The sequence below is a fragment of the Thermobia domestica genome, chromosome 5 (genome assembly GCF_964235325.1).
Source record: "Thermobia domestica chromosome 5, izTheDome1.hap1.1, whole genome shotgun sequence".
Classification (NCBI taxonomy): domain Eukaryota; kingdom Metazoa; phylum Arthropoda; class Insecta; order Zygentoma; family Lepismatidae; genus Thermobia; species Thermobia domestica.
Window position 1 is genome coordinate 178,041,192 of NC_137458.1, and position 27,992 is coordinate 178,069,183.

The following is a 27,992-nucleotide window of genomic DNA, read 5'->3' on the forward strand; positions in this document are numbered from 1 at the left end:
ACAAGAAAATTTTATTTTCGTTTTATTGTTCTTATTTACTGTTCTTTTGACATGAAATTTGCCACATACACGTCTTTGCCGATTATACACACACTAACATTATAAGAAATACCGGGCGAATTCGTTATCAAATTATATTCCAACAATATATTTATAAACATGCGACAATAATTTTGGACTTGAGTGTACATATACATTACATGATTATTATTTAAATGTGTATAGTGCTTGTACAGGTTACTTGTGTATTTCATGTTGATTAACTTTTTACATGTACTGAACAGGCAACGTGCACAGGTTACATGTGCATTGCATGTTCATTTACATGTTATATGCTCTGAACAGGAAAAACTACATTGTTTATATTTTACACCTGAACATACACTTAACAGACAGCGTGTACATTACATGTACAGGCTATATGCATGTGTACTGTAAGTATATTACAGGTTATACTTACGTTTCCTTTGCATTGCATCTGTACATACATCGAACAGGTGACCGGAGTAAGTTTTCAGAGCCTGCACATGTATACATCTTGTCTGTTTAGTGGCACGTGTATGAGCCACTCTGCACGTGCACAGTGGCTCATAATAAATGATGCACAGTGCATGTATAGATATATTTCACATGCTACTAAACAGACAAGATGTATAGCGCATGTACAGGCATTGAAAACTTACTCCGGCATCACCTGTTCGCAGGGTTGGCTGGTTTAAACCATGGTTTAAACCAAAAAGAAAAAAAAGAACGAAAAATGCTTTAAATCGTGTGAACTTCATGGTGACGTTTCCACATATCAAACCATCTACATTAGTTTTCTCTCCTTTTCACCTTTTAATCAAGGTGTCCCATGTTCAATTCTCGGTCGAACCACAACCCTTCTTTCATGTGTAAACTAAGTAGCGGTTTGGATGTCACTTTAAAGCGAAAGTCTTCTTTATAACCTCTGTATTACATAAAGATGTTAAGCCTAAACATACGAAACGAAGCCAAATTGTATGATTTTTCTTGCCTGAATGCTTGTTGTTTTATAAAAAAGCAAAGGTTGCCTAAATGTATTGATAGACATTGGCAAAATTTATCGACTGCCTACGTAGCTTCCAACATTAGCTTGGATTGGACTTCGTTTTAATTTTATTGAATGACATCTACATACTAAATTTGGAATTTAATACCTCAGTTTTAGCGTACTGATTATGATACGTTGACCTTAGATTTTACATGCAAAGCAATAACAGGATTTGCTTTGCATTTAAAGTAATAACAGGATTTTCCCAATGGCTAACGCGGGAGTTTCCCGATTTATATGTAATTCTGTATAATGGTTTCACTTGTGCAACTATTTATCTTTTTGTCCTGAAATGACTTTTGACAATTATATTAACAGGTATATAAAGATCAGTACAGCATATTTTTATCAGGAGTCCTTCGTGAGTGAGTCGACAGACTCATTGCATTTGTGGCTAATTAGTCCCGGTTTCGAGTCCAAATGGAGGACAATTTCTCTCGGAAATAAGCCGGGAAGCTATTTGGATCCCGCTTTAAGCTTATAAGACCCCTTCCAGCATACCCTGTTGTTGCATAATAACAGCAAGGCTAAACAAACTTACTTCTGTCCATATGTAATATAAATACATAGAGCAAATTATTTAAACCAGAAAAACCCGGTTTAAACAAACAAAAAAAAAGTTTTAAACCAAAAAAAGTTTTTTTTTTATTCAATAAAAACCATGGTTTTTGCCAACCCTGCCTGTTCGATATATGTATAGATGCGATGCAAAGGAAATGAAAGTATAGCCTGTACAGTGCATGAACATATAGTACTCATGTATAAACTGTATTGAAAAAGAAAAAAATGATTTGAGGAATCAGCTCGTTCAGTTAGTCGGTCTAGTTCATTAACATTCTGTATATGATAAAAGAAGCGAACATACAAGAAAGATTCCTGAAAGTATCCAGAATTCAAGAAGAAATGCAATCAACCATACTTAGGAGATATTTATCACAATTTTTGCATTATCTACTTTCGTACTACGTACAAATCAAACTATGAAAATTACACACAAGAAAAAAATAATAATAAAAATCGACACTCACTGACGGGAATATGTGTCCGAATAGTACGTAACGTCTTTTAATTAAGATACATAACTTCTTTCAGAAGTCGAACTCCTGTAAGTAATGTTTGGCGTCTGGTGTGCACCGTAGCCTCTGTTCGGCTGTTAGTGTCCGTGCTCTATCAGCGAACAGTCCTGGAGACTAGCCCTACAGAGATAACGAACACTTCTCGACTGACACTTCTATGACTGACTCGGCACCTTGTTTCGTACAAAGAAAAACGTTTTAAATTTTCGTAGACCAATACGGATGATTATAACGTGTGATATCAAGTTCGACTCTGCCTTTATGAGTTCTGCAATACTGCTCCAGAAATTGATGGTATACCATACGATATATTGCTCAACGCCTCTTGCGATTCTCAGCATGCATTATTGTAGCTATTTAATCACATTACGGAGTGGGCTTTCCCACCTCGAGAGTATGAGGCTCTAGTAGTCGTTTCTGTATTGAAATCAGACAAAACTGCAACAACAGCCAGAATCTGTAGACCCATTCCTTTTAGTAACTTATAATTTACTCTAATATATGTTAACCTTTCATTTTGATTTAAATATTCAGTTATAAACCGCAGTCCTGTTTATTTATTTCCTCCTTTTTCCTTTTTTAAGAAATCAGTGGCACGGTGGCTCAATGGTAGAGCACTTCGGATGCCTGGGGTCCCTGGTTCGATCCCCGGTCAAGTAAGTTTGTGGTGTACAACATCGTGTCCGTGGATTTTCATGGAGTACTCCCGTTTCCTCCCCTTTCTCATTGTACCAGTTCTTCCATCATTATTCATTTACTTTAATCGACCTCTCCCTTAGTCTAAAGGGGCATAATTGTGGGACGTTAAACTGTTTTCAGAAATTGATTCTGCACGTCTTTCTTTTGATGAAATCTTTAAGTCTATGCACTAATTTCGTGCATATGTTATGCAAGGTAAAGAATGTATATTTTGAAGATGTATTTATGTATTATACTAAAATCGCTTAGAACAATTATTTCAAGGTACGTAAATTTTTCTTTCAGATATCCCAATTTTACCAACCGTCACCGCAAAAATTACATTCCAAGAGTTTGAATTTACAAATGATATTCCTCACAGTTTGTTCGAAATACCTGATGATTATCTAGAAGACCCCACAAGGTATGTTTTTTTTTTCCCTGCAAATTCTTAAATATAAACGTTATATATACAGTATATATACATGGTATGTGTATATGTTTTTTTGTGACAGAAAACAGCGGGACGTCCACTATACTCTTTTTGATGTGTTTCTTATCTAGGGAGGTGATCATTTGGTGGTGTTTGGTGGTGAGAAAACTTATCTTATTTCAAAGGTATTTGTAATACATTTAGTTTGAATTTAGCTTGCATTTGGGGTATTTCCTTTTAAAGAGATCATTAGTAGCCAACCGAAAGTTATAATTTTATATTGGGCCCGTGAGTGGCTAACATCAACTAGCATATTACACCACGCGCATAATACATAAGTAGCAAGTATAAAAAATACAAAAAGTCTCAAAATAAAATAAATGCAAAAATTTAGCCTACATTCCTTGTGTTAGTATTCATTGCAGAACTAACACAATAAAGTTTTCCCTCGAACATACGCTTCAGCTTCTTCTACTTCGTGGTTTATCTGCACCGACTTACAAGCATTCTTGAAAACCTGTAGAATGTTCTCGTAAAGACATTGCTGTGTATTCCATCAGTTATATCACAGGGTTGTTCTATTGTTGTTTGTTGCATACTGCGATATGTCGGTATTCATGAAAACGACTGTTCCTACAAAGTAGCCAAGCTCCACACTGGCAGATATTACGCTGGGCCACTCTTCTCCCGTGCTGTAATCTCTGTAGCATTTCGACCTACGGATAGCATGGATTATAAGGATGTATGGCTAACGGAAATAACTTCCATTGTGTAAAACCTATTTTATTAAGTAATTTATTTACTTAAGGGAATCTTATACCTTTTACCACAGGTTTCTCAGTCCCAATAAGGTAACATGTAAATTTTACTTCATGAATATCTAACAAAATATGGTACGATACAACTTAAAATTTTCCATATGTATATAGAAAAGCAATAGAAAGTAGATAGTTGTTTCAATTTCACGCTTAATGACGTAGATCAAGAGCAATTAACTTTTTTTAAGTAACATTGTAAGGGACTACATATTGAAGGTTGTCTGTTCCAATTTGATCTTTGCGAACAGAAGTCCTGCTGACAGGCAGGGATTTCCCTCCCCACTCTTAAGTCCTTTTCCAATGGGTGTGGTAGAACGCCGCGGGGTGCCACTCATATCCCATTTCTTTCCTTCGTTTCTGCAGAGCGGATAGAAGATTTTCTGTAAAGTTACAATGGAAGAATATTTGCTTCCAAGAGAATTTGAAATATTTGCTTCTTGCGATTTCTTGCTGTATGACGTATACTGCTAAAGCTAAGGTCAGGTAGAGAACGTCAGGTTATTCGTTACTAATAACTCTAGTTGGGTAATTATTGCTAGCCACTTTTTTCATATTAGTAAGTTCCAACTCTTTGTAATAGCACTGCCTCAACAGTAGAAAATAGGGAGGGGGGGTATATACTTTGGAGAGCAGGATCAACAATTTTATACAGATCATGGTTGAAATTTAGCTTTCCTTTGCAGCACTAAGTTTCTATGAGACATTTGCATGGGTACAAACTGCAGAATTCCCTCTAGTAACTGGGATTTGAAATTTGTGGCTGGTTGTTACTTTTACTTTCTGGCAACATTAGCTATTTAAATAATTTTTTGGAAGTAATAAAAAAAGTCAACTTTACTTCAAGATCCATTCAACAGAAACGATGGATTGAACCCCATGAACCAACTTTCCCATGAATTAACATACATAAGTAACATTCTAAAAATACAACAACCTTTCCCGTTCGTCTGTCCAGTGGCTAGCTCGCACACCTTTGGATCACGGATCTTGGGTTCGATACCCGGTGGAAGAGCCTTGAAATTTCAACACATCACTAAGGATTCGGATTCCACTGAAGGCTCAGGTCTCTTATAACAACGGTGCAGAAAGGAACACTAAACTCTAAACCCACCGAACCAACCAAGCTAATAAAGAACGGACGTAATAATGTCACAATAATTTAGATTACGTGAGCAATTTTCTCAAGTTTTTAGATTGTGGTAATAAATATAAGTGAAACTAGGGCCTCGAACATTTCTAGTTCTTGTTACTCGAAAATAAGCAGTATAATATATACACATGGTGTCAGGAAACAACTTCGGGAAGTGAATCCTCGGACTAAAACATGAAAAAGCCTATAGACCAACCTTGGTGCACTATTGCGGTTTTTTTTTAGAGATGTTGTCCACAGAAAATTGGTCGTAACGGTACATAAAAGCAAGAACTCGAGCAATATTTTGGAGTTTTCCGAAAGCGCCTTACAGTTTTATTGTATTTGACTGCAACATAATGATTTAGTTCAAGAAATTTGAGCGAGAATCTTTTAGTGCGGTGACCCGTAACTTCCATTTTATGTTCTCGTGTAAGGATTAATTTCCCTAAGTTGTTTGATGTCGTTGCCGAACACCCTATGAAGATACATAGTGAGACGTTGGGTCACTAATTCATACCTATTCCGCTGTGTGTGAACCTAAATTAATTTCTCATTGAAGTTCAAATAAATACATATAATTAAAATTTGTATGTGTGTGTTAAACAAACAATTGATTTAAACCAATAAAATATTATAAATGGTTCAGAACCAGAGTGAACTCAAATTATTCATAGCCTTTTTTCACTTCTTATATTTATATGCAAATTAATTAGGTCGTTAAATTTCTGACTTCGTAAACTAATTTGGAGGAATGAAGTATATCTTCTGTACTTTGTACTGATTTCACGTGTGCAGTTTTTTTTCTTTCTTTCTTGCAATTTGACTTAAAATATTCACAAGTACAGTACATACAAGATCAGTACAATATATCTATATGAGGTGTTCTCCGTGGATGGGTTTGTAGAATTGTCACTTTTGTAATCAGGGGTCCCAGGTTTGAGCCCAGCTAGAGGACAATTTCTCTCTGATTCAAACCAAGTTGTGGTTTGTAACTCACTTTAAACTGTAGGTCCCGTTCTTCATTACCCCACTGTTACATAAGGACGGGCAAAAACTTATTTCTATCTATATGTAATCTAAATAAAATAAAAGTGTTGTAGTCATGGCCCCTTCTTCTTTTTAATGAATAACTGCAATTTGAGGGTGCTTATTCGACTGAGCTCGGTTTCAATCTCAAGAAGTGACCGCAAGCCGGTTTAACTCGAGGTCAAAGGTCAGCTAGTTCTTTTCGCTCAGAATGAAGACTTTCATGACAAAAATGTATAAGCGCTTACGAATTATATTGGAGATTATGTAACCCAATTGGTTATCACAAAGTAGCGTGATGGAAGGTTTTATACTTCCTGCTTTATCCTAACTTAGCTCTAACCCAATCTATCTTATTTTTTTACTATTTCTTAACTGAACTGTGTGAACCAAATAACCTCTCAGATGTTTAAGATTTCTTATCCCTTATTACAAATCTAAAGTGGGTTTAACTTCATGCAAATAATCTTATATATTAGCTTCCCTAACTCAATCTCTTGTTCAGACGCGCTACTCAGTTTGGCTTACTTAATCTTGAACTGTGCTGAATGAGCAGACTAGTAAATAATTTGTGCTCTACTGGTAAATCATTTGTAAAACTAGTTTACATATGACCGAGTTTGACTTATTTTATTGTTTAAAAAATAGAGGCTACGATTATCCACAAAATAAAGAAAATGGTTCAAAAACAAGTAAGTGTCACGTGTACACCACGCAAAGGAGTTTGGTTTCTGTGGTACGATATTTTCACAGTTAATATTGAAACTGGAAATTGTAGTAGATTTCTACCACTTCCTGTTTTAGTAGAGAGATTAGAGTACAGATAAAATATATTCTTGGGACGCCTAATTAATTGCAGAAAACCGCTTTTATTACACTAGTTAACAAAGGTTTTGTTACATAAAAGGAAATACCTGTTCTTAAAGGAACTTTTTGCGCTGAATTCGAATATGCACTCGGTTTTTCTCCATCACGTACGATTTTCCCGTAACAGGGATTTTCGGGAAAATCCCTCAAAAATTTCCCTTTTCGTTTATTTTACACCCCAAGATCTTGTCCCCTTGCATATACTAACATAGAAATTATACCTAAGTATACTTTGATTCATATTTAACAAACCCTCCAAGTTTCGTAATAATCGCTTTATTCTTTCTAGAGAAATAAATATGTTTGTATGTATACTGTGTGTACTGTTTATTGCACCTTATAGTAATGCTTTCAGATCTCTTAAGTTGAGGTAAAACGTTTTGCTTTATTACCACAAACACATATATAAAATATAATACAATATAATTTACAAGTGTGACAATTTACAATAAACAATAATACAAATGTACCAAAAGGTCATAAAAAGACAATCAAAACTATCACAATATATGAAACTTCCATTGGGTTACAAAAACGTACACTACTTCCTTCTTTTGTAAGAAATGTTGCATTCTCTAACAAGACCCCAACAATAGTCCCCCATCATTGAAGGATCCCATCGTCCCTGGTACCTTTTCTCCATTGCCATTATATCTTGGTGGAATCTTTCCCCCTGTTCGTCGCTGAGAGCACCTAGGTTAGCAGGAAAGAAGCTGAGGTGGGAGTGCAAAAAGTGGATTTTTAAAGACATCCTACAACCCAACTCTTTGTATTTCTGTATCATGTCCTGTACGATTTCTGTGTAACTCTCAGCTTTGTTATTGCCCAGAAAGTTGCGCACAACACACTTAAATGCTGTCCAGGCAGCTAGCTCAGCACTGTTTAACTTGCTGTCAAAGCTATCATCAAGTATTAATTTCCTAATTTGGGGACCAATAAACACTCCCGCTGAAATCTTAGCATCACTCAGATTAGGGAACTTATGTCGCAAATACTTGAAACCTTCACCAGATGTGTCCATGGCTTTGACAAAATTTTTCATAAGTCCTAACTTGATATGAAGTGGCGGTAGTAATATCTTATAAGGATCTACCAAAGGAGCGTATTTGACGTTGCATTCTCCAGGTACGTAATTCACTCTAGGTTCCCATTCCTTCACTTCATAATGTTTGTCATCAGCTCGGCTATCCCATAAACATAAAAAACATTGGTACTTCGTGTAACCACACTGCAGTCCTAATAAAATACCAACTACCTTGAGATCACAACATATTTGCCAACAATGGTCCTTGTAATTTATAAGATTTAGCAAAGTTGACATGGTGTCATAGGATTCCTTAATCTTCACTGAGTGCGCAAGTGGTATAGAAGGTTTTTTATTTTCATTATGTAAAAGGACAGCTTTAAGGCTGACCTTTGAAGCGTCAATAAATAACCTCCATTCTTCTGGAACGTAAGGAATTCCTAGCTCCGCCATCAACCCATTTATATCCATAGATACGCACACATTATCTTGCATTGAGAAATAGCTTGAAAATTGAACATGCCTTTTCCTGTACACTGATATGTTCGTTTCTGCATCCAATAAGTTCCACTGCTGGAGCCTTGATCCCAGAAGTTCCGCCTCTTGTTTTGTCAGGTGCAAATCACGGACTAGGTCATTAAGTTCACATTGCCGGATGAAATGTGGCTCGCGAACACAGTCAGGGATGAACGTTGGATCCTTGGATGTACATGTTGATGTCGATGGTTCATCAAGGTCATGATCATCATCAGAGTCTTTTGGCCATATCTCTTCCCAGTTGGTAGGGGGCTCGGGAAGTGGAAGTTCATCCCCGTGCGGAATAGGTCTAATTGCGGATTTAACGTTGGGATAACTTATTGTGTATTTGCTTTTTTTAGAATGTCCCTTAACTACTGTGAGACAAAAATAACAATCATCCAGATGGTTGGTGGGTTCTCTCCACACCATTGGTACAGCAAATTTCATGAACCTCCGTTTCCCTTTGGCCCATGCAAGTAAAGTGACGTAGCACGACGCACAAATTATGTTGGGTGCCCAAGTTTTGTCCTGATCTCCCACACGACATCCGAAATATATGCTAGTTTCACCGATGGCGTAATGGATTTACACTGTCCTTTAACTACAAACTGGCCACACACATAACAAAAACTATTTGGTGAGTTAACACACGAACGCCGTCCTCTTGGTGCCATTGTACTGATCACAAACTAAACTTCTGGTCTTAGTTGGGTATAATGCCGTTAAGATCAAACATGAAAGCACTCTTAGCAGCAAAGACAACTTTGAAAGTGAAGTAGTGTTAAACCACACGTCAATATAAAAATGTACAAAACTCCCTCACCAGGTGTCAAGAACACAAGAAAGAAAGAAATGCGCGGGGGGAGGGGGGAAACGATACCATAGTGGAAAATTCAGACTGCATTAGTTCATTGTTGTCAACAATGAGTCTGTATTCCATTCTTTCTTTCTTTTGCATTCTGTTACATTTGATAACAAATATTGATAACCATTTCATGAACAAAACGAAAAAACTTGGAGAATTGTATATATATGTGTTAAGATATACATATACTGTACGTTTTAAAAAAAATATACGTTGGAAGTACATTCTATTTTTATACACGTCTCTAATTTACAGAGAGCAATACAAGTGTGTTGTTGACTATTGTAAATATTCATTTTTATGTCTGTGTTTGTAGTAATAAAGCAAATCGTTTTTACCCCAACTCAGGAGATCTGAAAGCATTACTATCAGGTGCAATAAACAGCGCACACAGTATACATACAAATATATTTATTTCTCTAGAAAGAACAAAGCGATTTTTACGAAACTTTTAGGGTTTATTAAATATAAATCAAGGTATACTTAGGTATAATTTCTATGTTACTATATGTAAGAAGACAGGAGCTAGGGGAATAAAATATCTGAAAAAGGGACATTTTTGAGGGAATTTCCCGAAAATCCCTCTGTTACGGGAAAACTGTATGTGATGGAGAGAAACCGAGTGCATATTCGAATTCAGTGCAAAATGTTCCTTTAAGATCAGGTGATTTTTCTCATGTAACAAACAAAAAGTTTAAATTTGTTAACTAGTGTTATCTATTACAGTTTTCATTCTATAGCCATCGACGTTAAAACCGAAAGTAGTTGATTTCCACCACTTTTGGTTTGAATAGAGGCTTAAGACAGTAGATAGTAGTTATTTTTAGAACGCTGAATAGAAAGCAAAAAACTGCTTCTCGCTTTACAATTCCTGTTCTCCCAGCCCCCGCCAAGTGAAATTTGTGGTGGACAAACACCGTGTGCGTGGGTTTTCTCGGAGTTCTCCCGTTTCCTCCCACTTTCTTCATTCCACCATTTCATTCATTACTCATCATCACCGTCTCCTTTAGCCTAACCGGCATAACCGTGGGACGTAAAACTCAAAGATTTCATTTCATTTTTTTACAATTCCTGTTCTATGGAGATTACTATTGAAAATGTAAGTGGTTAATTTCCACGATTTCAGGTTTCAATTGAAGATCAAACGAGAATATGAAAAGTACACTTGAAACGCTTGAGAGGTGCTCGATTTGAAGAAAAACCGCTTTAATCTATTTTTTACCGTTTTTCTCTACGTAGATCAATATTTATTGAAACCAGAAATTATAGTTGATTTGTACCATTTTCGGTTTTAGTAGATCGTTAATAATAGATATTAAATATGTTCTTACGAAGCAGAAAACCGGATCTCACTACATATTACCGTTTTCGATCTATGGTAATCAAAGATCAAACCAGAAATGGTTTATTTAAACCACTTCCGGTTTGAGTAGGTGATCTTAATAATAATTCCTAACTCGTGACTATATTTTGACCAAAGGGCCTAGTGGAATAAGCGTATGAAAACTGCCCCCAAGCATATCTGCACCAAATTTACAGTATCGATTAACATTTATGAGAAACTCAATTTCGAAAAGTTTCAGACCCCCAAGCGCTTTTGGAGGGGTGTTAGTAGAGGGGAAGGAAAATTGAAATTATTTTGTTTTTCCTGAACGGCTCAACCGATTTGCATGAAAAAAAGATATTAGGTGTTCTCAACAAAAGAAAAGTCGGAAAATATTGTTTTGAAATTTTTGGGGTTGAAAATTGAAGTCAAAAAAATTTTTGAACTTTTCAAAAAAAAAAAAAAAAAATTAGTGGAAGACTAACTGGGAAACCACAATTTTTTGTCAGTTTTGTCTTGAGAGGGTCTCTAACAACATATATTGTTTTCATTTTGTTTGCAAGTGTACTTCATAGTGAAAAAAAAAAGGCAAATGTACATAGGTCAACATCTATGTGGTATACGTATGATACACACTGTACACCACTAGGATAACCAATACCTTTGAATGGGGGAGATGAAATTGTTATAATATTGGAATCTTACGATAACTTTTTTTTTTTTTTTTTTTTTTTTGTCTTAATGGTAATTGGTCTCTGAGGATGAAGAGGGTTCTCGACCCTGTTCGCACCTCCCTTGGCTACACCACTGCTGTACATCAACTGAAATTATACATTCCCGCATTTTGTGTTAATTTTGCACATAATCAATGTTCTGTGATATATATAGATCTTTGTTTAGTAATTGCTCTTGTTTTGTAAGTGTCATTCCACATCAATTCGACCAAAATTTGCGGGAAATTTAACCCACTATCGCAGATTTAAATGAAATTTGGTAGAGTTATAAAACTTTTTATGCTGATTGCAAGTATGTAAATTTTATTGCGATAGCATCAGCGGTTCAGAAGTTATTGCATTTCGCAAATGAGAAGAAAATTAATTTTTAACAGTCGCGACATGATATTTCCCCGTTTTGTATAAACACACACACAAAGATCATATTTCGGTTCCTATTAATGCCAGAAACATGATTCTTTTTTATATTCAGATTGTCTTGAAGTTGTTTACCATGAAAAAATAAAATCTTTCCGTACAGCTGAGAGGAAATTTATAGTCATTTGAAAGGTAATGTTTTGAGGGGGGGGGGGGGGAAGTAGAACGCTATTTTGTGAACTTCAAATCTTTATTTCTCAAAATCCTCCTCATGGATTTCAATGAATTAGTTTTTGTTTGAAAGCTTACTACATCTAGTTTTACATATACAAAAATTGTGATTGGCTATCCAAGCATTGAGATGATATCCCAGTCAGTGTTGCCAACTGATTGCGAAATAAACTTTTTCCAATAACTTCCATACAATTTAATATATTCTCCCCAAATTTGGTGTAAGTACTCTTCGGTATCCTACAAACACGTCTGTGAGCATTACAACTCGTTCCAAGCAACCCAGTTGTCAGGGTGCCTATCACAGTGTTAGACGTATCTGTGTCACATTTTGCAGTAAGCTTATTACATCTTTTTTCACTATACAAAAATTGTAATGGGCCATCCAAACTGAGGAGATAATCCCAGTCAGTGTTGCCAACAGATTGAGAAATAACGTTTTTCCAGTAACTTCCACACGATTTAACATATCTCCTCCAAAATTGGTATAAATACATTTTGGTATCCTGGAAATATGTCTGTGAGCATTACCACTCGTCCCAAGCAACCCAGTTATCAGGGTTGCCTGTCACAGCGTTAGATGTATCTGTGCCCACACTTTGCATTATCATCTGCGACATTACAAATATATGAAATCATGTGGACCAAATACCCCTAATTACTAAACTACCAATTTCGTAAAAACATAATATATATATTCAGTTATGCATAACACTATGTGTTCGACACCCTACTAACCTTACGTGGGGCTCAAAGCCCGTATTCACTCTTCTATCATTTTCAAACAATAGCGAAATTCGTTTTTTTTTTTTTTTCTTTTCTTGAAAATATCGAATTTAGAACAAAATATTCCTCACATAACAAAATTGGAATATTTCACTGATGGGTGTAGACCCCAATATAAAAACTGCAAAGCCTTCTTAAATTTTTACTTCCAAGGAAGTGATTTCTATGGTGTTTTTGTTTTGTTTCTACCACCCATGGAAACTCGCCATGCGATGGAATTGGTGGGACTTTTAAGTGGGTTGTAACAAAAGCAAGCCGTCAGAGACCATTGTCTGATCAAATAAATACATATGCCCTTACGTTTCATTTCATTTGTATGAAGAAAACATCATTAGCACCAAGTTTTTCTTTGTGCACGAAGAAAAAATGCCTGTGGTTCGTTCCACGCTTCAACAAAGATTTCTGAGAGCAAAACTATTCCGGGAACACATGCAATGCATTGTTTTCGAAAAACTGGTCCATTCAAGATTGGAGCAAAGCGAACAAGTGCAGATGAAGATTTTAGTCAGTGAATAGTGATGAAGGTGATGCATCAGTAAAATTCCTGCATCCGCATGGTCCCTCTCTCTCTCTTTTTTTATTGGGCCGAAAATTATTCCTGTTGTTCCGTTTATTCACATCTTATGTAAAGTGAATATAACAATTGCTACTTGCAGAACCTCTAAAAGTAGTTACTTCATTTTCCGAAACGTTTACGAGACGTACTTGATGATAATATCTAATAACAGCAAAAACCGAAGATTTACTTTATGTGCCATAACATGTAGACCTATAATATACTGTCAGGCTTATTATATTTGCTTCTTTTGTAGTTATTCTGATTAAATGCTAATGCCCATTTATTGTTCTGATTATTGAATTTTCCCCTTAATTACAAATTTTCGAAACTCTATTTCTCCTCCATGCCTGGAAGGCCCATCACAATTTTTGTATAGTGAAAATACATGTAATAAGCTTACTGCAAAGTATGGCACATATTCGTCTAACACTGTGATAGGCAACCCTGAAATTGGTTGGCAACCCTGACAACTGGGTTATTTGGAAGGAGTCGTAATGCTCACAGACATGTTTCTAGAATACCGAAGAATACCTACACCAATTTTGGGGAGGATATGTTAAATTGTATGGAAGTTATTGAAAAAAGTTTATTTCGCAGTCAGTTGGCAACATTGACTGGGATATCGCCTCAGTGCTTGGATGACCCATCGCAACTTTTGTATATGTGAAACTAGATATAATAAGCTTTCAAACAAAAACTAATTCATTGAAATCCATGAGGAGGATTTTGAGAAATAAAGGTTTGAAATTTACAAAATGGCGTTCTAGTTTTTTTTCTCCAAATGTTACCTTTCAAATGACTATAAATTTCCTATCAGCTGTACGGAAAGTTTTTTTTTTTTTTTTTTCATGGTAAACAACTTCAAGACAATCTGAATATAAAAAAGAATCATGTTTCTGGCATTAATAGGAACCGAAATATGATTTTTGTGTGTGTGTGTGTGTGTGTGTGTGTTTACAAAACGGGGAAATATCATGTCGCGACTGTTAAAAATGGATTTTCTTCTCATTTTCGAAATGCAATAACTTCTGAACCGCTGATGCTGTTGCAATAAAATTTACATACTTGCAAACAGCATAAAAAGTTTTATAACCACCAAATTTCATCGAAATCTGAGATAGTGGGTTAAAAGCCTTGGTTGAACTGACGTGGAATGACCCGTAACAGTTGATTAATAATATGCCTGTTGTTAATAGGTATTTGTGTGTTTAGTTTGTTTCGATGGTATTATATTACTGTATATGTGTGTTTAATATGATCAAATAAAGAATGAATTAAAAGAAATTAATCCTCATCACTGTTTTCGTCCACTACTGGAACAATTTCGGTTTTCGTGAACATTTTACTGAGTATTTCAGCTGATCAAATGATTTTCGATAAATATCTCGCATGTGATAAATGATACACAATAGCAGCAACGTGAGAACAGCAGCCAACAGTTATTCTGCCATTAGCGCATTCACATACATAGTGTATTATGCCAGAAATTCCGATACTGTTAGATTTGTATCTGATGAAGCATCTATATGATGTCCGAAAAGTGTGTCGAGATGGTACTTTGAATTTGAGCACATTTGGTTCAGCCTTCGCATATTCGAAAACAACATTTCCATCTTTATCTAGCATTTCTGCTAAATATGATACAGCTTGGGAAAGTTGATATGAGCCAATAAAGAGAATCTGCAAGTCCTTTTTGGTCATTTCTGGAAAATCAAGAATTTCGTTGGAAGTGATAGTGTTGAAAGGGACATTTCGCCGGATCCAACCTTTCTCTTCTGCTTCAGTAGCTAGAACATTTTCCATGCCGTTTTGACAATGCATTCTCTGCAAGTGTCATCTGTGTATTCCACATCCGATTGTAGTCTCTTGCCGTATGAATTATTTAAAAATGATGCGATTCTGAAATAAACTCCAACTTTCGATCCCAGTTTGTTGTCTATTTTGTGATCTAACAGAGTATACTTCTGTTTCAGCATGCCGTGAACAGATTCAACCGCCCACCGAATTTTAGTCTGGAGGAAATCCATCGAAACTAAAAATTTCAGTATGTCTAATGTTTCTCGGTGGTTTTTACCTAATTTGAGAGTGCTGAATCTGAATCTGCCGGGTGTACAAACGTACACCTTGAGCGTTTCGAGTAATTCAAGATGGCGGCTGTAAAATTGATAGGAATATTTTTGTATATTTTATCAAGATGGGTATCAAATTATATGTTTTTTTGGATTGCAGATTCCAATAATAATGTCAAAAATGTTATGAAATTGATACAAATCGAGGTATTCAATATGACACCTAATATGGCGGCCGTAAAATTGACAAGAATATTTTTGGAGTACTGTATCGGCTAGGTATCGAATTATATGTTTTTTGGGTTGCAGATTTCAATAGTTACTTCAAAAACCTTATGAAATTGATAGAAATCAATATATTCAATATGGAATATTCAGATCCGCGACCCTCGAGCTAGGCACATACTTAGAACAATATCTGATACATTGAAATTTTGGATTGGGTGTTGATGCTTTCTCCGTCACCGCAACTCACCTTGTTTGCGCTCCAGAACATTTTTTCTACATTTTGCGCTACTCTATAATTATTTCCAAAACCATTCTTTTCTGTGTGCAAAAGAAAACAAACAACACAAGCTTACGTTTGAAGATTTTCTTATTTTTTTTTTCCTGGACGTCTTCTTAATCAAGAGTTATGTTGCTGACCACATCAATTCGAAATATGTACATTTACAATACAAAATGCCGATGTTTCTATGTTACTCCGCAACAAAATAATAAATATCACAGATCAGTCACTTGTCAGTCTTCGTCAGAAGAAGTATCCATGTTTTCGTTTTCTAGATTCCTAGTATTTTGACGTTTGAAGATGCTATGGCATCGTTTAGAGGATTCACAATTGCATAAGTCAGTGAAGCTATTATGATTTGCCACACAGCCACAACGTCCTTTACACATGTTTTCAGAACAGCCGCAACTCACCATCTTCAAGATGTCTTTCGGTGCCATCACAGTTCCCGGTGGTACAGTAACTGGTTCCAATGTTTTATTCAACTCATCACGATACCACCCAAAATGTTTCGGATCCATGTCTGGTGGGTCTGATTTATCTGCTTGTTTCCAAATACAAGCCTGGAAATGAGCTCTTTTTACATTTTCAGAGAATGCCTCCATAGTTGGTGGCAAGCTCTTCAATTTCGGGATATGTACGGCAGACTTCTTTGACAATTTCTTCAGCCAGACATCTCTTCTGACATCAGACATTGTAGGGCCAGTTATCCTACTACCATAGCAAGAAGCTATAAACTCAGTTGCCTCCTGAATCACATCTTCAAGTAGTGATGTCTTATTTCCAAGCTTTTGAAGCTCCTTCGCACTTTGTAGTACTTTCATTGCCTTCTGCTTTCCAATGCCATAAAGAGTAGGAACTGTATCGCAGCTAGAAAGAGAACGAAGTGCTAGTAAGTTTGAAACAATATCACGGTGTTTGGACACAGACAATCCAATGTCAATAACTCCACTATGACTTTGAGTTGCCTTCATAAAAATGTTACAAGTAAGTTTTTGTGTGTGGTATTGGTGCATAAGGAGGAGAAGAACATCTGTGTCATCACTAATTACATTTATTGTACAATTTCTGCCCAGCTGATTGGCTACCATCACTACTTGTGTGATAATTATGACATCAGTCTCTTCGTGAGTGTTTTTCATATCTGGACGTTCCTTGATACAATCAGCAGTTATTTCTGTTGCAACAACTTCTGGTCCAGTGATGAATAGGCTTTTGGTGGAATCTGATGGCAACCCTTCTGTCAATAGATACTTGCAAATCAGCTGTACTAGTTGTACCTTATTCTTCGTAACATTCAGCACAACTTGTTGGGAGAGCAAGGACGTGTTGAAAGACAATTTATGATACCTGCTACATGTTGATCCTGTTCTGACGCTTCTTATTCCTCCTTTGGTGCTGTACTCCTTATATTAGTCAAATATCAGGTACACGTTGCATTTGTTCAATTTTTCAAGCACATATGACCGATACAATTTTATGAAGTCAAGAACAGTTCCGTTAGATGGCCAGTTGATCACCCACAAAACAGCACAAGCATCAAGTATGATAGCATCTTCGTGCTTGTACGATCTCATAGACTTATCTACCTGTAATATTACTTTGCAGAACCTGGGGGTCCCATATTCATCAAACAAAGATGTGAGGACAGCGGCAAGCTCATATGAAATCACTCCTTTATCATCAATATCTCTTGTAGATATGGGACACATTGCACGCTTGTACAAGAGCAAGTGTCTGTGTCAATGACACCATTACTAGCTGTTCTTTTGACGTCATCGCAGGAAACATTACGAACCATTGTTTAGATTGGATCGTGAAAACCAGTTGGTAGTTTTTCTTCGTAAGAATACAACGCCTTCTCACCTGTCTCAAAAGCATTATCAACATTCACTTTGAGCTCCTCCGTGGCTAAGCGGTTAGCGTGCGCGCCTTTGGCGTGGGAGACCCGGGTTCGATTCCCGGCGGGAGCTCATGTGGTTCGGATTCCACGTTAATCAGTAGGTCCACGTCTCATATAGCCTCGCTGCTGAAAGGGACGCTAAACTAAAATCAACTCAACTCAACATTCACTTTCTGGGAACAAATTTTCCCTGTCACAATATTCACTATAGTTTTTGGGTGATCATCGGTCTTCAGAGGATCTATACAATGAGACAGCTTTTCCTTTAACTTAATTCGGTCTGCAGCATCTCCTTTTACTCGAGATGGTATTCCTTCCTTATGCTTAGTTATTTCCATATGTTGTCCAGCATCTCTCATGACATAAATGTCATTTACTAAACGACTGCAGGTGTGAAGGCTGAAAGCCCATCGCTTCACTGCTGATGGATTTAGTGTAAGTCCGATTATTCCTGGTCCATGGCCATAACGCATAAATGTATTCTCAATGAACATGCCTGACCATATAGCATTCCAGATACCTGGTTTGTGACGCAGAACATGTTCGCCTTTCATAAATCGTTCTAGTATTTCACTTGGAAGTCTCTCTTATTTTGTTTCTGAGATATTTTTCCTAAATTCTATGAAAATGCTGCCACCTGTGAGCACAAAATTAAGATTTTACGATTTATTATTACTCATGTCAGTAAATATATTTTTTTTCAAAAATAGATTTCAGAAATGACAACATAAACTTCTTTTGCAGCCACCATATTGGGCGCCATATTGAATATCTCGATTCGTATCAATTTCATAACATTTTTGACTTCATTATTGGAATCTGCAACCCAAAAAAAAAGACATAATTTGATACCCATCTTGATAAAATATGCAAAAATATTCCTGTCACTTTTACAGCCGCCATATTGGCCGCCATCTTGAATTACTCGAAACGCTCAAGGTGTGCATTTGTACTCCCCGCAGATTCAGATTCAGCATCCTCAAATGAACTAAAAACCGCTGAAAAACATTAGACATACTGAAATTTTTGGTTTGGCCCAAAAGTAGGGTTTTTCCTCCAGACTATTTTGGTCACAAAACGAGATTGGTTAGATTCTTGAGTAGTTAATTGCTTGCGCTTCCCTTTCAAAGCAGGCATCAATACTTCGAAGTTCTTTTCTTCGAGATAGGTTTTCACATGTCGGAAATCACGATCGAGTACAAACTGTCTCTTTTTCTAGTAATGCATACAAACTACTTTCGTCTTGGATGAGTGATTCCAGAATTTTTGCATCATTTTCATTGGCAGGATAAGGTCCGAGCATATCTACTACGTATCCATCAGTAGTACAAATCGTAAAAGGCTTGCAAAGATGAACTTTTTTCTGGCCAGAGAAAGATTTTCTTTTTTATTGATTATTTGTACTTTTTTGGTGTCGTGCATAGGTGCCATCACAAACTAAAAATAAGGAGTCCGCGTTGAACAACTTTCTTGTGATTTCCGTTGTATGGTTATTCAATAGGTCGTCTCTGTTAACCTCTTAATACCAAAACGAGTTGGTAAGATATAATTTTCAAAAGATGTAACCACACTAGCACAGTAATTGGAAATCGTCTTTTCATGTTCTATACCTAATAGGGAAGCTAACATCTTGTTGGAGTTTCCAGTTCGTAGTGTGAAAAGAAACACAACGAGGGCTTGCGTTATAGACCGCAACTCCCTATTTCGAATGGAAACCATCATGTCTCGCAGTTCCATAAGATTGTCCGAAGATAGCTCCGTGAATACTTGAATTTGCTGTTCTGAAAGACTGAAGTCGCCAATTTTATCATACAATGTGGAATCACATTTCAAGGAAAAGGTTTCCATTATCTTTGTCAATTCTGAGACACTGAGCTTAGAAGTATGAGAAGGCACGTTTACGTTGTTTAGATCCTCCTCGTAAAACTGATTCTTAATGAGACGGGTTCTACAACATCTATTCCCAACTGGAATGAAGATATGTTCTTTGATGTAAAATTGCATTCCTGCATCGTCAGAAACTACAGTGATATTGTTTGTAGAAAAACATAAACAACAATATTTATGAGAAATTCCGACAGTTCTTTGCATCGGAATTTCAACGTACTCCTCACTTGTATTTACTTTGATGCTTACTTCGAATAAGGATTCATCATATATCGATTGAGCAGGATCAGATTCAGTTTCTGAAAAATCGGAATCCTTTTTTGTTTTTTTGTAAATAGAAAGTCTACATTTATTACATAAAATGTCGTTGACCTCCACTTGCCTACCAAGTACAGCAGCATAAATCTCTGCTTCAGTGGCATTCCTGATTACTTTTTTTTTTTTTTTTTTTTTTTTACCTGGAGTTCTCTTTAAATCTTTTCTGTTGCATCCATTGCATACTACATGCATCTTAGGCATGTTTAGTAGCAAACCTGTTTAACGAGATTCACTTAAATACTTATAGTGAATAAGAAAGCACAAAATGGAAAGGTTTTCGCAGTGATCCGAACGTCCTGGAGTCACGACGATAAGTAATAACAGGTCTTCAGCGACGACTTACACTGTACAGACGTGGAACTCTTCCCCCTCCACTTGTAGCGCATGCGCATCTAAAGGTACTTAAGGAGAAGCATTCGACCAGCTAAAATACTCACTAACAATTCATGAAAACCGAAATTATTCTAGTAGTGGACGAAAACAGAGATGATGATTATTTTTATAATTTCAATTCATTCTTTATTTAACCATATCAAACACACATATACAGTAATACCATCGAAACAAACTAAACACATAAATACCTATTAACGACAGGCATATTATTAACCAACTGTTACACAATAAGAACAATTACTAAACAAAGATCTATATATATCGCAGAACATTGATTATGTGCAAAATTAACACAAAATGAAGGAATGTATAATTTCAGTTCATATACAGCAGTGGCGTAGCCAAGGGAGGTGCGAACAGGGTCGAGAACCCTCTTCATCCTCAGAGACCAATTACCATCAAGACAAAAAATACTTATCATAAGATTCCAATATTATAACAACTTTATCCCCCCCATTCAAAGGTATTGGTTATCCTAGTGGTGTACAGTGTGTATCATACGTATACCACATAACTTAGATGCTGACCTATGTACATTTGCCTTTTTTTGACTATGAGGTACACTTGCAAACAAAATGAAAACAATATGTGTTGTTAGGGACCTCTCAAGACAAAACTGGCAAAAAATTGTGGGTGTCCCAGTTAGTCTTCCACTATTTTTTTTTTTTTTGAAAATTTCAAAAAAAAAAAAAAAAAAAAAACTTTGACTTCAATTTTCAACCCCCAAAAATTTCAAAGCAATATTGTAAGGATCCCCACGTCGCCGTACTATGCAATAGCCATGCGTATTACATGTGTTAATAGTAAATAAAAACAAACAGACGACGGTCCCGAAGAGGAGTCGCTTACCATCGCCAATAGTCGGAAGGACGAGAACCAACGAAGGAAGCCGACAAAGGATAAAAGGAAACTGCACGCCTCGACCAACATCAATCTTCCCGGATTGATCGAAACACGTAAAACCCCTCTCACGACGCTTGGTCACCGAGAGGTACCCATCATTATACGCACGACACTTGGTCACCGGGTTCCTTTCCTCTTTCTCACGACGCTTGGTCATCTGGCTCCTATCTTAATCTTACCTAAGTAGATATTAGAGGAATTACTTATTATAATTTGTGTATATAAGAAGACTTTTTATAATAAAAAGGTGAAGAAAAAAATCCAAATCCCGAGTACATTTTATTGCTCTACCCAAGAAATTTTACATGGTAGATGCGTCGGCGTCTATTTACAGACATTAAAAGGACTTTCCTACGGGACGCTCTTTTTATTAAGAGAAAAACGGACTTAGAACTTTTAGTGTTAATATTACTAAAGGAGGATCATATAAAAGATAGTATCCGTATTGCAATATACATTCTCATTACTCTTAACGGTAGATTGATTCGCTTTAGGCTGGCAGGTATTTATGCCAACAACTAGATCTGGGAAAAATACATTTAAAAAAGGTTATAACAATATGGCAGAATCAGGCTCCCGTATACCTGTTAATATTCCTCACTTAACTAGATATTCTTATCACAGTACAGACGACCCGGATCGATTTTTCATGCTTTTCGATCATTTGGCTTTACTTCAGGTTTGGATCCCCGAAAAGAAGAAAGAAATTCTCCCAATGTATCTGCAGGACGTAGCTCTCGATTTTGTTTTACAATTGCAAAATCAGAACCAATTTGACACATTAAGTTGCGAACAACTGAAAACCAAATTAATTTCTCTGCCCGCCCAAATTTACCAACATATAAGGCGGAATTAGAATTTTTTAAAATACAACAGAACGAAAATGAGTCGGTCGATTCATATTTCTTAAGGAAATTAAGGGCTATCAGACAGCTAATGCCTGAGGCTTCAGAGGAACGGAAAATTCATTTTCTTTCATTAGGACTACAAAGAAATTTACTGCAAAAGATAGCGTTAGAATCCTTTCCAACAATCCAGCGGCTGCAGGATCGACTTCATGAATTGTAAAAAGGTCAGGACCTCATGCAGAAGAGGAATTACGTGGAATTGTCACAGGCAATTCATTCTTTAATCGGCCAACCTAACCGCCCCTCAACATTTCCTGTGAACGACTTTCATAACCAAACGAATCCTAATTCATACTTGCCAACCTATGTACAACAGCCAACTTCTACTGTGCATCACACCCAACCTGCTCCTTGTTATTCGCAATCATTACCTTCTGCACCTCCATTGCAGAATATTTCCCCTCCATAATCAACTTCCTCTCCACCTGAAGTTTCAAATCCGCACCCCCACCAAAGTCAAAATCCGCCCTTACAACCTCCTCACACGGACCTCACCAAACTAGCTAATCAAATGGCCGAGCTATCATTAATGGTGGCTCAGAATGCCATGAACTCCAATTATAGGCGTAACAACGGAGGAAAAAATCGTAAAGGAAACGGACAAAAAGCGCATGCGAAGAATACCAATAAAGGAAATAACGGTGGTAGAAAAAATAACAATTTTGTAAAAGGCGATAAAATTTCAGTATGCTCAATTTGTTATAAGAACAACCACGGGTAATCCACGTGTTGGAATAATCCTAAAAATTCCAAACAGGGAAACGCATATATGGGCTCGCGGGCCATACCAGAAAAGTCGGCGCGGGCCATTTCAGAAAAGTCGGCGCGGGCCACAGACGGCATCACAATTAAAACGTAAAGACATTCAAGAAGAGCAAGCAACAGCGGAGACTTTTAAGGATACGGACGGCAATTTTTTTCACCCAGACGACCTATAATTAGAACGGTTCGTTTATCAAATTAATTGTTGCGCCCATTAAAATACATCAATGTATCCTTTATGTACTTATCTTTAATAAATGTAATGGAGAAGTGCACATATACCTTTTACACAACTTCCTGATATGTCTGCTTAACTCACTCAATAAAACTATTTATTTTTGGTTGTCCTGACAACGACATTCCAAAATCCTATTATTTAAAAACATTTGAATATCCTTTTATATTGACATTGTATCTAACTTATTCCTTTTTCTTTCTCTTTTCTAATAGTAGAATCAGCCTAGTACATATTTAAAATACCTTATGGCCCAAAATTACAAGTTAATAATCGTTACAAGTAAAAATATACAACATACCGTTGTATATTATGGCGCTTGACGGACTTCTCTTTTATTTATTTTATTTAATAAAAGGAAAAGAACTCTGGACCGTTACCCGTAACATACTTTTTAAGTGCCCCTCGTACATACAAAATATACCATATCATAATACACATGCATTTTCTTATTTTTACATTAAAAGCATTATTATTAATTATATTTCATTATAATCGTTGATTACAAGGCACACAAAAAATTACGGTCACTTAATTTAAGTCCGTTATGGACCATAAAAAGGTTAATTGTTGACACATTTAAATCTTTGACTTTGGGCCAATAACTAAAGATGTTGATATACACCCTCCATTCCAAAAGAAACCGAACGTTTTAAAAAAACAAAAAAGCAATGTACATTTTGGAACAAATCATTTTTATTAATCAATGTATTCCCCTTCTGCATCGATACACATATTTGCACGCTCCGACAAGTTGTCAAACGACTTCTCCATATCCTTTATTGGAATGGTCTTTAGGACGGCGGTCGTCGCCTTTTAATGGCATCAATCGATGCGTGCCACTTTCCTTTCATCGCCAAATGCAGTTTCGGGAACAGATAGAAATCGCACGGAGCGAGATCTGGTGAATAGGGCGGATTATGCAACCGAATAATGTGATTTTTGACCAAAAATTCAGTTACAAGTCGCGAAAGATGTGATGGTGCATTATCGTCCAAAAGAGTCCAACTGCCGATTTCGCGATATTCGGGCCGAATACGACGAATTCTTGCCAGCAAACGCTTCATGACGCCCAAGTAAAACTCTCCAGTGACTGTCTGGCCGGGCTGAACAAATTCTTTGTGGATAATTCCTTTTGAATCGTAAAAACAAATCAGCATTACCTTAACTTTTGACTTCACCAAGCGACTTTTTTTGGGTGTTCCTTCATCCGGCGCTCTCCATTCAGCACTTTGCCGCTTTGTTTCGGGCTCATATTCAAAACACCACGTCTCGTCACCAGTTACAACCGATTTCAAGAAGTTTCGATCCTGCCGAGCACTTTTAACGATGTCTTTGCAATGCGCAATTCGATCAACTTTTTGGTCTTCGATGAGTTTGTGTGGTACAAACCGCGAATTAACCTTCTTAAGGCCCAAAACTTCGGTCAAAATGCGGTATGCGGTTGTTTGAGGAATGCCTAATTCCATTTCAATAACTTTCACCGACGATTTTTTGTTATGTTTGATGAATTCACGGTCTTTTTCGATGTTTTCTTCCGATAATCCGGTTCTGGGACGGCCTGATCTTTCGTCATCATCCAGCGTCTCTCTATCCGATTTGAATCGCCTGAACCACTCGTAAACTTGCGTACGGGATAGACACTCATCACCATATGCATTTTGTAGCATTTGGTGCGTTTCACTAAAAGTTTTACCCAGTTTAACACAAAACTCAATTGCAGCTCGTTGTTTGAAACTCATTTTCCGACCGATGTACACAACACACTGACAGTTGAAACGCAATAACTTTGTTGCCGTGCATCCAAATGTCATGACATTTATACCAGTTGTCAATGAGGGACTACGCCATCTACCGGTAAAATATTACAACAGATGGCACTAGTGGTACTATTTGTTTTCAAAAGTTCGGTTTCTTTTGGAATGGAGGGTGTACATTTATTCTAGGCAAATCAAAACTGAATCCGTAATAACATTTCATTTCGAAGTTCTTTGAAAAACTTATAAATTTTGATTTTCATTACTCGTACTTCTTTCCATGAAATACAGGACATCAATTTTACATAATGGTCATTACTTTCATACGTTTACATTAAAAATATCCTTTTTTATTCTTTAATATTTATATTATTAACATATAATTCGAATGTAACAAGGACACAAAAGTAAGAATTGTTTAAATACAAATTCCTTATAGAAAACAAAAATTATTAACTTCAATATATTCTAGCATTACAAAGATGTTTTCAAATATACTTTATAACATGAAACATGAATAATGTGGTTAATATTGCGTTTTGCAATCATAGCAAAACACATGAATAGTATAAAATACAAATATCGAATAAAGCACATAACATTAAGGCATATGTTGACATAAATTGAGTATTTACTGTTATAGATATAAACTCAAAGATTAAATAACATAAAGTAAAACACATTAAACCAACTGACATATCCATAAAGTTTTTCTCTTTTGAATACTGTTTCCCCTTTACATTAGCTCACACCGTAACTTTAGCTTAAGTTACATGTCCAACGCATTCGTTTAGGTTGCCTTGAAAGTCATAATCCGGAATACAGTATTGCGCGTTGTTTACATCTACAGTTCCTTGTTTCCTATTTCGAGAATTTTTGCCATCTATGATTTTTCTACATAGAAATCTAATTCGAAGAAAATCAGATCTAATGACCACATGCTTTCTACTTGTAGTGCGACTGCTATTGCTATCACTACTAAGATTAGGTTTGGTTATATAATTACTATTACTATTAGGATTAGGTTCGTTTACATTACCGGTAAAATTAGGTTCGGCTCTCATTCGTTTCACTGGTGATGAAATACCGTGTCTCCTAATGGATCTGTACTTGTTCTTTACATGACATCCACGGTAGTCTGTCCTGTCATGGTTTCTGTTCCGCGAAGACTCCCTCGGAGCATCCGATGGATCTTTGTTGTGCTTCTTAAATGTAGCCGCATTGTTGTCAGGCAAATAATTTCTGACTTCTTTCTCCTTTTGTCGATCCACTCTTCTCTTCGCCAATCATCTTGACTTTCATCTCTGTTGTTAGGTTTGGTTACATTACCGGTACATATGTATTTAACATTATCTTGTACACTGGGATCACTCTTTAATCTCACATGGATGTATCGAAGTTGGTTTCGATTAGGGTTGGTTTGGTTCAAGTTATAATTGTATTGGACCATTGAAGGATTTTCCAAATATCGCGATGTCATGCTTAGATGATCGAAATCAACTCACTGCATCATGTTCCGTAAAGGTATCATCGGATTGTTCGCTATTATCATATTAGTCTTGTCTTTGAATACACAGTTAAACTGATTCAACTCAATCGGCCAATCAATACAAACATTGGTGTGAACACACGTCTTCTTTCTGAATTTCACAGATACTGGACTCAACTTTCTTCTTGCTACTAATGTCATGTACATACCATTAAATGATTCTATTACCATTACTTCATCTTCAGGATTAATATCATGACATGATATATACTCAACATGATACTGTGAGTTCAAGTAGTCAACAGCATTCACTAGACGAAAACGATCATAACTCTTCACACTTTGATGCATACCAAAATCTTCATTACACATAGCATCCATAAGGCAATCAAAAACATTCGATTGAAAAGAAAAGTTGGGATAGTCTGATCCAACCAATACGGGAGTAAGTTTTTGCGAGAACTTAGTACCGTAATTGCGGGCTACTTGGACCCATACCAAAAACTCGTTTAAAGTCCCATATGCAATGCAATAATGAGTGAGTTCAGAGTTAGATCCGTTAGATGGGATCAAAATGCAGGCGTACACACATTGAAACTAGTTCTGTGGTAGACTACGATTGAGCAGCATTGGTGAGAAAGGTCGTTGACGAAAACAGTGTATTTATTGATCGCTAAACTTTTATGTGTGGACACTATTTGCAAGGAAGTGGAACCAATGCTAAGTAAACACATAAGTAGTTACATATAGGTTAATGAAACTGGCATGGTAAACTTTCTCATATACAATGTGTGCGTAATTGCATTATTTATGAAGTGTGTACATATGATCTGGAAAACATGGATATTTTGTCCCACCATATCTTTTGTTATCTTTATCTCACCCCATCCTTTGTTATCTTTATATATGAAAAATAAAGGTCTGTTGTCACATGTCAAATAAGTAAAAACTTCTCATTGTTTCCTTAAGGATACCGGTACAAAATGGTACATCAATATAAAAGATTGCCTGCAGGTCAAAAATATGCTGATTTTTCATAACAGCTGGAAGAATGTTTATCCAGCAATGCAGTCGAGGAAAATGTCGCAAGAAGAAACAGAAGCTCACTTCAAGATAAGTCGTTCCACCATAGAAAGAAGATTAAACAACAGGTCAAGGCAGAATCCGGGCCATCTGAAAGTGCTCACTGAAGAAGAAGAATTAGCGTTCGCTAGTCATCTCGATAAAGTTCGTGATTTCGGATTCCTCGTTAATTAACTTGATTTCAGATTTATTGTGAAGTCCTATTTAGCCATGCATGGGAGAACTGTCATTGCTTTCTAAGACAATCTTCCCAGTCGAGATTGGGTAAAGTTA

At 36.4% G+C, this 27,992-nt stretch overlaps 1 protein-coding gene across 2 annotated transcripts in view; it reads left to right on the plus strand.

The window, feature by feature from the left end:
- The window catches only part of LOC145686301 (ankyrin repeat domain-containing protein 13C), a 234,923-nt gene that overhangs the window by 163,671 nt on the left and 43,260 nt on the right, over positions 1-27,992 (plus strand). For both annotated transcript variants that reach the window (XM_081759446.1, XM_081759447.1), the window contains exon 10: positions 3,133-3,250. In XM_081759446.1, coding sequence (XP_081615572.1) covers positions 3,133-3,250 — 118 coding nt within the window. The remainder of the gene's footprint in view (positions 1-3,132; positions 3,251-27,992) is intronic.